Source organism: Crocodylus porosus, unplaced genomic scaffold, assembly GCF_001723895.1.
Source record: "Crocodylus porosus isolate Cpor-Errol unplaced genomic scaffold, CroPor_comp1, whole genome shotgun sequence".
Lineage (NCBI taxonomy): Eukaryota > Metazoa > Chordata > Crocodylia > Crocodylidae > Crocodylus > Crocodylus porosus.
In genome coordinates this window covers 40481043-40498796 of record NW_017728947.1, presented here as the reverse complement: position 1 = coordinate 40498796, position 17754 = coordinate 40481043, and the positions used below count along the sequence as shown (strand labels likewise).

At 39.8% G+C, this 17754-nt stretch overlaps 1 protein-coding gene across 1 annotated transcript in view; it reads right to left on the bottom strand.

Moving 5' to 3' along the window:
* The window catches only part of EXT2 (exostosin glycosyltransferase 2), a 104627-nt gene that overhangs the window by 27733 nt on the left and 59140 nt on the right, over positions 1-17754 (bottom strand). The window contains exon 8 of the mRNA XM_019551522.1: positions 12358-12547. Coding sequence (XP_019407067.1) covers positions 12358-12547 — 190 coding nt within the window. The remainder of the gene's footprint in view (positions 1-12357; positions 12548-17754) is intronic.

Sequence of the window (17754 nt, the reverse complement as noted above, 5' to 3'; positions counted from 1 at the left end):
TATCAGCAATAAGGCTGTTTCGCTTTCTTATCATTCGTGTGTTCACTGGAGTAGCACTTTTAATATCCTTCAAGACCTTTCCCTTTGCATTCACAACTTGGCTAACTGTTTGGCGCAAGAGGCCTAGCTTTCGGCCTGTCTCAGCTTTCAACATGCCTTCCTCACTAAGCTTAATCATTTCTAGCTTTTGATTTAAAGTGAGAGACGTGTGACTCTTCCTTTCACTTGAACACTTAGAGGCCATTGTAGGGTTATTAACTGGCCTAATTTCAATATTGTTCTCTCTCAGGGAATAGGGAGGCCCGAGGAGAGGGAGAGAGACGGGGGAACAGCCGGTCGGTGGAGCAGTCAGAACACACACAACATTTATCGATTAAGTTCGCCGTCTTATATGGGCACGGTTCGTGGCGCCCCAAAACAATTACAATAGTAACATCAAAGATCACAGATCACCATAACAAATATAATAATAATGAAAAAGTTTGAAATATTGCGAGAATTACCAAAATGTGACACAGAGACATGAAGTGAGCAAATGCTGTTGGAAAAATGGCGTCAATGGAAAAATGGCGCCCATAGACTTGTTCGACACAGGGTTGCCACAAACCTTCAATTTGTGAAAAATGCAATATCTGCGAAGCGCAATAAAATGAGGCATGCCTGTACTTTAAACATACATGGAGCTTTGCACAGAGTTTTATAGGCACTGGTCTCCAAACATTACTTTGCTGGGAAAACAAAACCTTCTTTCCAAACCATACCAAGAGTCTTCAAGAGAAGATTTTTTTGGATCTATATTATAGAAGGAGGGATTGGCATAGGTGGATGGTCATCAAAAGAAAGGGGGAGAAATACAAAGTGGAATTTACTATAAAAATGATTATTCCATTTCCTACCCTGATATCATTCGTATGAGACAGGATGCTATGTAAAATTCATCTTTATTCCAGTGATCTTGTAAACATCACTTTACTTTGTTTGTCACACGACAAAGGGTTCGGTTCAATTATAGACCTCCTCCTTCCTTGTGCTCTAAGGCTGAGAAATCACATTTTACATCAGGGTTGTTCAAATGGTGTCCTATGGGAAGCATGCATCCCACAAGCAGTACATTTCAGCCCCCAAATCCTAGCCAAGTGCAACTTCCCATATCACTCTGGCTGCAACAGCAGTCAGTCTCAGGGCTCCTCCTCTGACTTTTGCGTTCTGCGCCCGCCTTCCACGATCAATATGATGCATGGTTCAGCAGAGGTAGAGGGGTGAGGCAGAGAATTCATGCAGGATCCTTACAGCAGTGAGGCAGGATGCACCCGTATGAGGAGGTGCTGAAGTGGTAAGGGGAGCATCCATATGACATGCAGCCCATGGGCCCACGATCCCCCACTCTTCCAGCCTTCAGGGCATGCAACCAGCAACCACAGAAGTTGGACTGCCTTGTTTTACATGACTGGCAGTACATGATTCACAATATTTACTAGTGACTTAAGCTGCGGTGCCACAGGTTCTGAAGCAAGTCACAGCTGGTCATCAGCTAAAGGGAGACTGCAAGTGACGTGGAAATGAAAGCAGCCATGGGGCTCTTAAGTAGACTTAACGCGAGAGGGTAGGTGGAGAATTCATGCATTTTATCTTCTTACATTGCTAATTAATAATAGAAGTGTGGGTTCACGCTCACTCAGCATCTATAAAAAGCTAAATGAAAGCTACTAACTTAGATACTCAGGTCATCAAATAAAATAGTTTAGCACTTGAAAGCTGCAGACTCCTAAGAAGATACAGGAATTCTGTGCCATGCTGTCCTTCCCTTGCAGCAAGAAAATTGTAGATTTCACTATCCATTCGTAAGAATAACGGAAGCAGGATTTCTATATCTTATGCATGAAAAATGAGTAATTTTGCATGCTAATTTGTTAGCAGTAGAAAATATATTCTCAGAGCAACAGTTCATTTTTAGCACAGTTTAAAGGACGGTTGTATTTCTGCAGCTGTATAATAAAGGTGCATGGATTGTTGTTTTTTTTTAAATAAATCTTGCTTACTGAAGAAGACTGGTAATCTAAAGCAACTCTTCTTACTCAGTTTATATGCTAGTACACGGGTCAGCAACCTAAGGCCCACAGGCCAGGTTCATCCTGTAGAGCCTCTGGATCCAGCCCACAGAACCATGGGTTTGGAAGCAGGGCTGTCCCTACATCACACTGCAGTTGGAAGCCCTGGCCTTGCTGGGGGAAAAGGCTTTAATGCAGAGGGCAGAGAAGGGCTTCTGCCATGCCACAGCTAGAGAAGCAGCAGTAGCAGCTAGGCCCTAGTGTCCAAACTCCAACCTAAGTTGGGTCACTGGCTTCCCACACCAGAAAACCTTGTTGACTCCTTCCCTAAAAGACTTGAGGTAGAGTGCCAGTATACCAGGATCTAAACAATAAGCTTGAAGAACAAGAAAGCTTATTCTATTCACCATGTTGTTATTCACTTAAGTATTTTTAATGAGGAAAAAGTCCTTGAAACTTTCCATTATTCAGCATGAAGACTGCTTTTTCTTTCACAATAATGCTGCTTGCATGGAACATACAGCTGCTCCTAGATGGAATAAAAATTCCAACAGGATTTACATTTTACCAGTTATCTTAACATCAGGAGATAGTGGGACTTAGCAATTAGAACAGGAGTGGGCAAAATGCAGCCCAGGGCCCAGATGCAGCCCACCAGGCCATTGTATCCAGCCTGTGGGGCCCCTAAAAAATGTAGAAAATTAGTATTAATCTGCCCTGGGCTGCCTGTCATGTGGCCCTCGATGGCTTGCCAAAACTCAGTAAGTGGCCCTTCACCCAAAATAATTGCCCGCCCCTGGATTAGAACAGTCTATTGAGAAGCACGACTCTACTGTTCTACTCACAGCTCTACTATTGGTTTACTGAATAACATAGAAGTAACTTGCAACTCCCTGAACTGCATTAAAAAAATTAAGTGCTCAGGCTCACAGAAATTGTGTGGAGTTTAACATTTGCAAATTACACTGGGATGAGAAACACTTTTGGTATAATAAAATAGAGTCATTTTCCTCTAAATGATTTATGAACACTCTAGGAGTCTTCAATGTCTTTGTGCTTTAATACCTGGCAGAGACATCCTGTAATACCTGTTCTAAAGCTCACTGCTAAATAGTAAGTGTAGGTGTTAATCTAAACACCATCTTGTTACCAGCTTGTCTGTGGGTTTAACTCATGAGATGGTGCTAAAATAGGCTGTGAATAAATTGTTATAGAATTCATTGGAATATTATCAGGGCACAAAAGTCCAAAGCTTTGATTAAGCCAATAAGCTTACAGCATCCAAAAGAGGCTTTAGACACTAAAATGCTGATTTGCCTGTAAGTTAACACGTGACTTTTTCATATAGAATATGAGTATCTTTATTTATGGGGGGAAAATCCTGTTTAATGATTATCAATTTCTAGTTTCAGTTTTTAACCCAAATAAAGAAGTACAAATAATGACTATAGAGTTACTGGAAAAGATCATATCCTAAGTACTTACTACATACAATGGTTCAAAAGTTCCAATGGCATGTGAATGCAGGTTGTCATGAAGCAATAGGTTGGGATAATAAAGTGAACGAGGGACAGTTGGTATGTGGGATAAACTGAAGCTTGGCTAGTGACAAATGCCATTGTACAACTTAAAAAAATGATCCAGTTTTGGCTAAAGTAATAACATTAAGATAAATGGATGGATTTAAGTATGCAAGCATCTAGTTACAGTTTTCTGGATCAAAAAGAATTAAGAATATTTCAAAGTTACCTCATGCAAAGAACCAGTGTTCATTTCCATGGACCTGAACACACAACAAACACGTTAACACAATATCAAGTTATGCTGGCTTTGTACAACACTAAGTTACACTGGTGGTATTCAAAGTGGACAGTTGGCCAGCTCCCCTGGGGTAGCTATCGCAGGAGGCACTGTTATAGCACCTCACCTTCAGGTGTCTTAGGGCTAGTAAGACAAGGTTCTTTGGGTGAATCTGATATCTTTTATTGGACCAACTTAAATAGTTAGAAAAAAAATTTTAAGCAAGCTTCCGGGTTCAAAAACCCTTCGTCTGGCTAAGGAAATTTCAGCAGTTGGTGTGTGCTCTTCTTAGGGTCAGTAATAAATTGTTTTCATTGAGCACACACGTGTCCCAGTATAGAAGCAGAGACACAGCATATACACCAGAGTAACTTGCATATACACCAAAGTAACCAATTAAGTTTTACCTGACTTTTTTACAATTTCATAGATTTCATAGACAATTGGCTCCTGTCAAACCACCACCCCCTCTGGGTCCTACCACGGAGCCAATTCCCCAGCCAGCATCGTGGTGAGGTCAAGGCTGCAGTTAGCCAGTTTAGCCAAGAGGTGATCGTGGGATACCAGACTGAAGGCTTTTTTTAAAGTCAAGATATACAATGTCAATCTCTTCCCCCTTGTTCAGGTGATAAGTCACCTGGTCATAAAAGGAAATGAGATTGGTCAGGCAAGACCTACCTGCAACAAACCCATGCTGGGTATCCCTCAGGATATTGCCTTCAGCTAGTCTGTTAAGGATAGCCTCTTTGACAATCTTTGCCAAGACCTTCCCCAGAATAGGTCAGGCTGATAGGCCTGTAGTTGCCGGATCTACTTTCCTCCCTTTCTTGAAGATTAATCCACATAGTCTCTGACAGACCATTTATGGACATGGCGTATGTTTTTTATTCCAACAAAATTACCACTCTAAATGGCCTGATGTATTCTGTATGAATTCAATTAAGTCAGAACCAGTGGTAGAAGCATCAAGACTAGTACTTCTACAGACAAGTGTGCCTGAACAGAATTCCACTGTCATTTAAACTCAGTTCACATATAAAGAGTTTCAACATTTTGTCAAAAGAAATATGAACAAACATGTAACATCAGCTCCTTACCATCTGGTCCCACATGGACTAGTGGAAAGGTTTAACCAGACGTTTGAGCATGCAACTTATGCTGCACGGCTCTATATAAAGGTAGATTATAGAAGTGCAAATTTGCTACTGGCCTACAGCAGGGCTGTCCAACTGGTTAACATGTGATCCTCAGGGTCTCACCCAGCCACCTCTCTCCATATTGCTGCAGCTGCAACAGTAACTAGAGTCTCCAAGCTCCTCACTCTGGATGATGCTTCCTTCCTTCATCCCAGGGATCAGGGTAGTGCAGTACTGCGGAAGCAGAGGGTGATTTCAGGGCTGAGCCTGGCAGGGAGAGGTGTGGGAAGGTGGTATGACTGGTGGTGGTGGAAGACTGCTGGGGGCAACACACTGCAGAAAGGAAGAATCATGTTTGGCTCAGTGTACCAGTGGGGGATTGCAGAACAACAAGGAAGGTTGCTTTTTTTTTTTTTTTTTACCTCCCTGCCTGCCATCTGACACTTCCAGGGAAGGAATTCTACCTGATCAACACATCTTAGAGCCACTCAACACAGCTCACAAAGACACTCTCATGGACCAAGAGGGACAACCTTCCCTCTTCAGCTCCCTCTGTGCAAAAATGAAGTTTGTTTCCTACCTCTTGGGACTTTTTACCGTCTTGTACCATCTACATTTTTCCCAGAGCCTGATGAAGGGACTTTGATCCCAAAAGCTTGCAGAAAAGGACCATTTTCTTGCCATTTTCCAGTTGGTTTAATAAAAGGTATCATTTTGGAACTAAAGGGTTCTAGTTTTTGTATGCATGTTAGTACAAATTAGAAGCCAGAAATGCTGCTTATGGAATGTAATTGAGAGTCTCACCTAGGCTTCCCACCTTTAACAACCATCTTTAAACACTGATTGCCTTGCTAAAGATATAGTTGAGAACACCTCCATGGAGTCAAGAGTATTTGTAGGTCCAGCATATAGGCACTGAATTCTAATGAGATTGGGAATTCTGTCTCAAATCTTTTGCACACAAAAAATCCAATAGTGTGACTAAGATAAATGTCAATAAACTTTCATAAAACTTATAAAAGGTTTTTAAAATTACTGGCACATTCCTCTGCTTGTAGCAATTCTATTCCTTCCCTAAAATGCTGTTCATGATGAGGATTCAAAAGCAAAGGATCAATACCTTGGCTTTGTATCTCATTTAAAGCACAGTGCCATACCCTGGGTCACAATCTCACCTAGGACAGAACCTTTATGGGCACATTATAGGCCAGTGGTTGGCAACCTTTTCAGACCATGGGTAGGAATGACCCAGCCTGAGTCAGAGGAGGGTAGGTGCTAAGATCCATCTACCACTATTGCTATTACCCTCTGTGGTCCAGGAGAAGCCACCACCACTGCTCCTCATACAAGTCAAGATGGAAAGGCCGTAAACTTTAAAATGCCCAGCACTGCTTTCCCTGCTCACTTTTTTTTTCCTTTTGTACCGAGTTTTGGACAGTAGAAAGCAAGACCCAACAAGTTACAATTTCACTGTATTACTTACTATCACGTTAACCTAAATCCAAGACAACTTCAAATTGACAACAACCCCTAATAACTGGATTCTAATTATATTGTTATAACTTGTTATGCTTTTCCATGTATAGAACCTAATTATTGGAGGGCTGTCTTAAATTTTTCCCATCCCTCCCACTACTGCAGGCAGGCAGCATGATCCCTACCCGTTGCCCCCCCCCCTTTGCCTAGCTTGCTGCCACTTGACTGAGATGCCTGATGCCCAGTTGCTTGCCTCTCCCCTGCAGCCATTTACTCTATGTGGCAGCTCCGGCTCTGGCCCAGGGCATGGAGCACATGGTAGCTCCTGCCCCAGTCCTGGTCAGGAAACAGCCCTGGCTCTGGCTCCAGCCCCAGCTCTAGACTTAGCCAGACAGCAGTGGCAATAACAGCTTCAGTCCTAGTCCAGAGCTGGTAGCAGCTACAGCTCCAGTCCCAGCCCTGGCCAGGCCAAGGCTGGGGCTGGAGCTAGAGCTACAAGCACCTGCTTGTCCTGGGTCAGTACTCAAATCCAAGATAAGGCTGTTTTTCCCTCATGTTGAATAGGGAGGGAACCTCATCTTGGATTTGAGTAAATATGGTAATCAAGTTTATTGAAGGGTTTGGATCCCATTTAACTTGTTACATATGTGAAACACAGGACCAACAAGAGCCAACTCTTCAATGAGCTGAAACGTAAGACTCCTATAAAAAGTGGAAATTTGTCCATGTTTCTAGCCATGAGTAAAACTGTCACACAGACATACAGGGAGAAAATCAGGAAGGTCAGGGCACTAACTGAGATGCAGCTGGCCAGGGACATAAAAGGCAACTAAAAAGGCATTCTATGTTAGAAGCAAGAGAAAGAGCCAGCAAAATGTGGGTCCCTTAGTAAATGGGGAAGACAATTTAGTTACAGATGATGTGGAGAAGGTTGAAGTAATTAATGTTTTCTTTTTTTACTAGCTTTCACAAATCAGGTTAGCTATTATCAGACATCAGTGCAGTTGGCAGCACAGGCTGGGGAGGAGATAACTGAGAGCAGGGAAAGGATGAGTTAGAGATTACTTGTATAAGCTGGATGATTTTGAGTCAGCAAGGTCAGATGACAATGTACCCTAGAGTACTCAAGGAATTGACTGAGGTAATTGCAGAGCCAACAGCTATTTTCTTTGAGAGCTTGTAAAGGTTAGGCGAGGTTTTTGACAACCAGAAGACGACAAATACAGGGTTCATTTTTAAGAAAGGGAAGGAGGAGAACTGAGAGAATTACAGACCAGTCAATCTGACTAAATAAGTGGAAAAATTATAGCATTATCAAGGAACTGACTTCTAAGCACCTGGAGAAGATCAAGATAATCAGGAACAGCCAACATAAATCCATCAAAAGCAACTCATGCTTGACTGACCTGATTTCCTTATACAGCAAGCTGAAGGACTTTGTGGATGTGATATGCCTTGGCTTTAGCAAGGTTTTCAACACTGTTTCCCATGACACTCTCATTAGTAAATTAAGGAAAGACAACCCACATCAGTGATTCTCAATCAGAGTGCCACAGTATCCTGGGATGGCTCAAGTTCCTTTCAGGAGTGCCATGGGTTGCTACACAGTGTTAGTACTGTTACATGTGCAGACATGATCCACAAGACAAACTTCGAGATTTCAAATAGGAATCCATTCAGTGTTAAAACCATTCAGACTTGTTGATATCTCCGTGAGTTCTTTGCAACAGAAGAATTACTCTACTGTTTTTTTAAATTAAAAAATGAGTGAAAAATAAGAGCTGGCATTGTCTAACAGGGGCCCTGAGTCTAACTACGGGTGCCTTGAGTCTTAAAAGGTTAAGAACCACCGATATAGATAAAAGTACTGTAAGATGGATATGTAACTGATTGGATTATGATGCTCAAAGAACAGTCATCAATGGCTCAATGTATAATTGAGAGTTCATATCAAATGGGGTTTTTCAGGAGCCTGTCACAGACCTGGTATTGTTTAATACCTTAAATAATGATTTGAGGGATGATATTAAATGCAAAGATAACAAATTTATGGGAAAATGGTCTGAAATCAATCAAATGAAATTCAGTGAGGACAAGCATTCCATCCTAAGTTAAGGACTTTGCAATCACATGTACAAATACACACTTGGGAAGCACCTGGCTACATTACAGTACTGCAGAAAAGGAGCTAGTGTTTATAGTTTACCAAAGACTGAGTATGAGCCATCAGTGTGCCCTTGTTGCAAAAAAAAAAAAAAGGCAGTATTATATTGGGTGTATTAATAGGACTGTTACTTGAAAGTCAAAAGTGATTCTTCTACACTATTCAGTCTGAGAGCGGTTTTCCCTGGAAAAATAAATCCAGTTTTGTGCACCATGCTTCAAGAAACATATGGACAAACTTTTAGAAAGGATGTAAAGGACAGCAACAAAAATAATTAGAAGTTTCAGAAATGTGACTTGACCAAAAATAGTGGAAGAAGTAGGATTTTTTAGCTTGGAGGACAGAACACTGAGAGGGGATTTGATTTTTCACATGCCTAAAGAGAATTTATAAAAAGGCTGATAACCATTTGGTCTGGGTACAGGGGAGAGAACAATGGAAGCTTAGGTTGGATGTTTGAGGGTAACTGTGAGGGCAGTTAAACATGAAAAAAGGCTACCTAGGGAAGTTGTGGAAACTCAAGTCTTAATTTTTTTTTAAGAACAGGGATGATCCTACCTTGAGCAGGGTCTTGCATTAGATGACTTTTTGAGGTCCTTTCCAGTCCTACTTTTCTATGATTCTATAATATCTAGAAACCAGTCCACTTTTGTGTCATAACAACAACTGAAATTAGCTGTAGTTTCTTATGTCAAAGGAGAGAGCAAGCAATCTTGAATGAAGAGTCTTTGACTTGGATTCTCCTTCACTCCTGGTTGGACAGAGTCTACACTGGTTGATTTACTGGCTACACTACAAAGCTCATCTTTTCACCGAAGTTTTAATAAGCAGGAGATTGATAGGTTAGATTTTACATTTTGGGGCTGGAGAGTTTTTAAGCAGGCATGGTAGCACCTTTGATTTTATGAAATGCTTTTTTTCTGGATTGATCAGGAGCTTGAGATTGTTGGTTTTGATTACATAAAAGTCTCACTTCAGACAGCTATACATCCATTAACAAGTATCAAGAGGGTTTTTAAAATATGTGTTTAATATGACCCTTTCCTTTCCTAGAGGAAGAAAACAGAGTATATTTTGCTTCCCTTTGTTTTCAGCACATGCTGTCCTACACAAATAAAACCCATAGTTATAGAATCCACTGTCAAATTGACTAGGAAGAAAAAAATATTTGGTACAGTTTTCATTTATGCAATTACTCTTGAGCTGGCAGTAGCTGAAATCTAAATTTACAGCACATCACAAAGGAAAATTACAGTGATGTCTTTCCCCCAAATGTAATTTATGCATATCAAAAAAAGTATTACTGGCTTTGATAGCAGGACCTCTGATCTGCCTTCATACAGCACATAGAAATGTGTCCCCTATACGGTAATCACCAGGAAATACTGCATTTGATGCTCTAGTAGGTTAAATGTCTCAGCTTTACTATAACCAATTAAAAGAGAATAGCCATAAAAGTGCAGATACTACCGTAAGGTAATAAACTAGACCTTATCGGTGCCAGTGGTGCACATTACAAACTTCAAACTCATTCCTTGTCCTAATCCATCAGAAACTTCCTGGCTTTACTAGGCTATAAATGGAAGAAGCTTTGAAGTCCAAGGATTAGGATCACTAACAGGCAGACTGAATGAGAGACTAAGTAGAGCCAAGGCCCGCTGCTCCAACAAATAGCCAGGTGGAACACACTGCATGGGTCTGAATTAAAACAAATTAATTTAATCAAACTGCCCTCTCATAGGCTGCAGTCCAGGAGATTACATGGGTTATCAAAGCATGAAAAATAAATAGATGTGGAGGGAGAACTAAGAGCAACAGAAGAAACAAACATTTCTTCTCCAGTGCAACCCTAGTTATAACATAAGCATACAGCAGCCAAGACTCTTAAATGGGACACAGATCTATTACTGGGAGACAAAAGACCCAAAGCTTTTGGAACAACGACATATGATTCAACAATATCTGAGCAAAATTCAGGGAGAAAACATGAATATGCATGCAAAATAAATGTTCAGGTCTAAGATTACTAAAGATGAATTATTAATAGAAAAAATTGTTCAAATTAGTTGCTTGTTTCAATTTTTCCAGTAAAGCTTAGATGAAGAATTATATGGAAACAATCTATTTGGGTCAAATAGTTTCAGTGGTATGCACTGGATGTCTGTGTAAAGTTAATGCCACTGAAGAATTAGCTCAGTTTTGCATTTCAAATATGCCTTCAATAAAAAAAATCCTCTTACGCAACCCAATCAGCTTGTCCAATTCTGTGCAATGTTTTCCATCTTGAAAGATTTAAAAATACTATCATCCACAATGCAAGAATTGTTTCAGTTATCACTGCTCTACAGCCATAGTATGGGTGTTTAGCACAGAAGTAGTACACAACAGTTTGAGACAAGATATGTATGTTTAATACAATTTAAACTAGAACAAGTCTCCAGAATAAATAATGGATCCCAACAAAGCCTAAGTTTTGCAAAAATGCAACAGAATCTTAAGCCATGTGATGATTAATTCAATTTAACGTTTTATCTAATTTATTTATGTGAGTTGCTTTACATCATAGCTTATATCAAGCTATACACAAAACAATATTTTGCTAATAAAAGCTACATCCACATTCAAAGTACTTTGCATATATGGTACCTCAGTACATCTTTGCTAGCAAAGCACCCATAGACACGGCCTCAGACACTGGAATTCAGAGCTTAATTCAGAATTCAACACCAGGGATTTCATGCATTAACTGAGGCTAAGAGAAAGAGAACAAATAATCCAGTGGAGAAATGAATGGAAAACAAGACTTTGCAAGAAAATAGGAGGCGGAAAATAGAAAGATATTAAATACTAAATAAGGAAAGATACCATTTGGGGCTGTCCTGCTTTTTGAAGCAGATGATTATTCTCTCTCCAATTCTGTGAACAAGCTTCTGTTTAATATCCTTTTGGAACTGAATCTCCCCTGAAAAAGCACTATGGTTTTAAACCATCTAAAAAGGATTCACAGGCGCACATTAATTTTACAAATCCATGAATTAAAAAACAAAACTCATTTTCAAAAATCCTCTAGACTTCATAAGGTTAGCTCATCAATGGTATAAATGGCATTTGTGTTTTAAATAAAAAAATAAACATTTAAATAAATAGACTTTACATCATCTTATTGGGACAGTTCCAGAGTTTTCACATGACATCCAAGTGTCCTAACAACTTCTTTCAAGACATCCAAAACACCTCAAACTTTCATTTAATCAGTCAAAACGTGCTTATTTTATAACCACAACATATTTCAGATATGTTGCTGCATCAAACCAAATTTGTTCTATGTTTACCAAGAACAAAGTTTAGTGGCATGAGCTGTTCACTGTAATGCGCAGTGTCTAATAAGAGAGGATGAATGAGTGCAAACACATCAAACCTGTTTTTCTCCACCTTCAAAATGTGTTAATGACGCTTGTTCAGTGTTTTACAGTTATTAGAAAAACTCTTCCACTCAAACTGCATGTGGTACACTTCTGAGTAAGAGGCCAACATTAAGGACACAAGCACAATTTTCTATTTCATTATGCAGACCTTGGTTAAAAATATAATTATATGAAATAGCTTTAAAACATATTTAAAAGTTCACAGAATAGAGATTATTTTGCACCAGGTGTAGAGCAAGTGAAATGTCACCACCATGCCAACATGTACTACCCACCTTCCAACATCCATGTTGAATGATGGATCTTACCTTCGGGTGGATTCTTATTCTGGTTGTTCCAGACAACCAGCAACTTGGATAGACTAGGCACCTTGGACACTTCAGTGATAACTCGGAAGAGACTCTCCACCCGGTCATAAGTCAATACTATAGCTGTGAAGCCTTGAGACTGTGGTGGGATCAATGGAAGGAAGAGCGGGTTGCTCACACTGCTCCATTTCTATAAAACAAAAGAGGATGAGGGATCAAATCAAGGTTAATTAATACAGAAAAAGGAGGATTTAAGCAATCAGAATATAATCACCCAACCTGGTATTTGGCCAAGTTAGGCCTGTTGAGCTAATAGAACAATTCATGGGAAAGTGGCCTTTAAAAAACAAAACAAAAAAACAACTTTTTCATGACTCACAATGCCTTGAAACTTGCATCCCAATCCCTTTCCTAATGTTGATTCCTGTCACTGTTTAACAATAACTGTGTAAGCATGGATGAGCTTCAGAAAAAGTGAAGAATTGATGGCAAGCCTTGTGGGGGAAGGGTTATTAGGGAGACACTTTAAACTTAGCTACCATGGCCTGATTCTCATTTGCTAATTGCTGCTGAGGTTTTTTTTTTTTTTTTTTATAACCAGACTTGGCCAAAAAGCAGAGAGCCAACTTAGCGCCACAACTTCAGAGGGGAAATGAGAGTAAAAAGCAGCAAATACATAATCCTGACACAAAATGGGCACACAAATAAAAAAGCAAATGCTGACACTGAAATACAGTGGGATAAAATATTAACTTCAACAAAACTTGGTTTGTTCTATGGAGGGGAAAAAAACCATTACAGCATTGAAGAAAAAAATCTGTAAGACGCAAAGATTGATTTCAGAGAGTTATTTACTCCATCTGAATTTTAAGTAGGGCATCCCTTTTAAGGCTTTAAAGGTCTTATTTCAATGAACTGCCAGCATAAGGAAGCCAGCTCAATTGGCAAGAAACAAGACAGACTATTCAGTTCTCACTGAGTGTGCCAACCTCATTTGGAGGTGAAGATGTGGGGGAAGGAAAGAGTGAAGAAACCATTAGATGGGAAAGAAACAGCAGACATTTCATTTCTAACCATTTTCATTCCAGCTTGCTGTCCAGGCACAGATAGCAGGGCAGGACAGGGAAACAGAGGAGAAAACAATTATTTATTTATTTATTTATTTTGCAGTAGGAGGAAAGGTTTGGAAGTTGGGAAAACTGTAGCTGACAGTGTTTCTCAGGAAAGCTTTTGAATCCTCCCCACAAAGAACTAGGGGTGAATGTAATAGTGTAGAAACGCTACCCAGTCACTGCCAATGTTTTCCAGCAAACACCATAAGAAATACCAATTAAACACGTACCAGAATTCTGCCTGTACGGGGAGGAAAACAAATGTTATGGACTCAAAGTTATCAGCTCAAGTTTGTTGGATAGTGGCACAGCAACTAGTCATCGCCCTTTGGATTCTTTCTCTTCACACTATAGGCAGCTACCCTCACCACTGCCACCTTGTAACTCATGCCACTTACTGAAATACTCTGTATGACGACCTAGGGTGAAGAGGAGAATAGCAAAACAATTATACTAGAGGAGCCTAAAAAACCTTGACTTGCTCACTGTAGCCAAAAAAAGATTGAGAGATGATGTGACTACTTTCTGCATCATCATACATCAGGGAGGAAAGTAAACTCTAGACATTGAGAAAAACTGTTTAAGCTGAAAGACAATATTGGCAAAAGAACAAATGGCTATAAACTGCCCAAAAGTAAATTTAGACTGATGGTTTCTAACTGTCCAAGGAGTCAAGTTCTGGAACGGTCTTCCAATAGGAGAAATGGGGAAAAAAGACCTAACTTGTTTTAAGATGAGTTCTAAGTTTATGAGAGCAAATATATTACATAATTGCCTGACAGTAGGAAGTTGGACTTGCTCACTCAGGATGCTCATCAAATCCTACATACAGGCCTATAACAATAATGTTAACAAGTGACCTGTGCAGGGATTTCTGCTTTGAAATGCTCACACTTTAGGAAATGATAGTTTTTAAGCTTATTTTCTTTGCTGTGTATTGACAAAAAAACCAAATGTGAGAAATGACCCTTGATTTTAAACAATTCCAGGAAGTTGTATGGTGAATTATTCTAGCAGAGCACAGTTCATTCTATTAGGGTTTTTAAACAACCTCTGCTCCCTAAGGTATCAGGATTTTACATATGCCCACTATCAATGTAATGATGAAAAGCCTTCTTTCACAACCCTCACCAATCTCTCTTTATGAATACTTGCAACACAGGTTTAGCTGAATATTAAGCAGAGCCAGGCAAATCTCATGCTTCAGTCAAGAAATAACCAGTAAAGCAATCCTAGAGTTTATAATCTTATTGTTATTTAATAGAGACTATAATGACCCAAATTAAGGGCTCTTGCCTTAAATTGACTCTGTTTAGCATACTTCTTTCTGGTTGTAGTGTGTCATAATAGAGGCTGTTAGCCATAAGGCCACTGGTAAGGAATACCACCTCCCAAAGGTATTACTGTGTAACATCCAAGATTGTACAAGGCATTTTAATGGCTAAATCCTTTCTTAAAAGAGCAAGAATAAGAGCAGAAACTTAAAGGTTTAGATGTGACATTATTTAACTCTGAAACTGTTATTACTATCTGTGCAGGGTATAATATTTAATTGCCAGGATCATCTTAGGGAAACTTGGAAGCTTGGACCCTAATAGGGAAAGAAAACCAAACTCCCTTATTTGAGAGATACATTTCAAAAGGGCATTTAGGCATCTCCAAAGTGCCATTAAGAACCAACCCCCCGCTGCCTGCCTGAAGAGTGTGTCTACAGTCTGAGACCTCTTGACCCCACTTTCTGCAGGAAGTCGAGTAAATTCAAACCTCCATAATTCACTTGAGTCTTCCTGACTTCTGCTAGGGACAGGCAAACAATGCAGGCAATTATCCTAACAGCAACCTAATTAAATCTCTATTACAGCATCAAGGCACGAAATGGATGGCTCCTCCCCATTTAGTAGCAACTGGTGAAATCAAGAGGTGAGTCAACATTTGTTCCAGTCTCATCATTATTAACCCTCCTGATGGAGACCCATATGAACTTTCACTCTCAGAAAGAAGAGCAAGAACTGGTGGAGTGATCATCCATCACTTTCCATGACAAAGTGTTGACATTCAGCTATGGATAAGACAATCCCTGCCCCAAGCCCCCAGCTAATATTCATTACAGGAGCCATGGTAATTAACCCAAGATTGATAGGTTGTTTATTGTGAATCACTTTTATGGGCAAGGAGTATCAGGTTGCAAATGCCAGCTTCTCTAACAGGGATCTTATGTCATTTGGTCTGGCAGTCTCAGTTGTTTGACAACGTTCTCTGCAGACAGAATGAAAAGCCAAAGCACTGGAATCTAGAATGAGAGAGACAGGGATAGGGAGACTGAACTGAAGCTAGTGAAGTGTGAGACTCCTTTAAAGAGACATGTCCATGCAAAAAGATTCAAACTATTGCAGCTAGCTTGTGCAGGATTGCCACAATCAATCTCCCCCCCCCCAAAAAAAAACAAACAAAACAAACACACCCAAAAAAACCCAACTAGCAATGCATTTTTCCTCTTACTGCAGACCCATGAACTATTCTTTCGCTCCTTCCCTACTGAATGAAATACAATTCCATTTTAAGAGCAATTAAGCAATAGGGACAAAGTAATGAGAGCTTTTCAGGCAAGATACTTAAGCCCAAACTTGCCACCAGTTCAAGTGGGAGAGAGCAGAGGTGCATTAGGTATCACAAAAATCAATCTTACCAGGATGAAAAACCAGAATATTTGATATCTGAGAAATCACATCTGTTCCTAATGATCCTATGCACAGTCAATTCCTATAAAAGTTGTAACATTCATATAACAGCAACATGCTACACAGTTAAGACAAGGTGCCAGCCCCAAATGCTTATACTGCTTATACTCTAAGTGGACGTTATAAAAATATGAAGGGAAAATTAAAGGCAATAACCAGTTAGCGCTACGTAATGGTAGTGACATATCCTAATAGTTTCCTAATTTAAAACAAATATATTTCACTTATTTTTCATAGAAAAAGAGACCAACTATGGGCCAACAAAAATAAGTGTGTGTAAAAGACACTTGAAGAAATAGAAGACAGGATACATTACAAGCTGGAACAGAATGCTGCTGCTTTTAGGACCACGATGCTGGTAAAAGAAGGCCTATATTTTGGTAGAGGAAGAATAATTTCCCACTTACCATTTAGTAGGAAAAACTGGCAAAAACAATGGAGAAAATAAAATTCTGCTGTTTCATAAACAGGAATAGTGGTTTTCTCCTCCATATATGTTTTATTTTCACGAATCAACGGACTGAGTGCTTGCTAACCAGACATTTTGGCAAAATCATATTTAATTTGAACAAGGACAACCCACTGTCATTTAAAAGCCAAGAGGTGAGGACTATATCATGATGAATTGTACAGTAGCTAAACAGTTCTTCCCTACACCCAAGCAAAGCAGATATGTATTTACCTTTTACCCCCGTGGGGAGGGTTTTTTTGGTTGGGTTGTTTTAAATATCAATCCTAACCTCAATATGGTTTCAATTATGAATTACCAGACCAAAAGAGCCTTGATTTATTCTATTTCACTCCAATTATACATGATGGGTTTCCAATGAATACTTTGAAAAAGTATTTCATCATGCTTCCCATCCTCAAGTGGTCAAAGGGCAAAACCAGAGGAGTTAACCCTCTCCACTTCTCTGGAGTCAACCGCAGCAATTACATTATGGAGCCTTAGCTCAACACAAGACCTTCCAAACTCGATGAGCCCAATGCACTGGTCTCTTGAGTTTTGTGCGCTGCCTCTATCAGTGGCCTATACTTGATGTTACAGGTAAAAAGCTATCAAATACTTAATAGCAATGCACCCAGGGATTCCTTAGGTGAAATCCTTGCTAATGCCTGATGAAATTGCAGCCCTAAGGCATGAATTTTAATTTCATAGATTTCATAGTGGTATCACTAAATACCACTATGATTACTAAAGAACACCGCATAGTTACAAATATTAGATCCTGCAGCTGAATCTACATTACTCTCTGAACTCCTACAACTCTGAATTCCATCAGCTGACCATGATATGAAATATATGTTTAGGCTTTTAGTTCACCCCTCCCTCCTAACTAATATCAACAGTGTGACAAAAGAAGAGATTTGGCTGGGAGAAAAGCTTGCAATGGACTACACTTTGACAACTGAGGGAAGATGAGGGTGGGGGAAGCTGTGGACCACCAAACCAGGTGGCACCCACAAGGACAGCCCAGCCTGAAGAAAGAGAGCTTTGGGAACGTGAAAGACAGGGGGTGGACAGCAATACGGCACAGGTAAGGAAC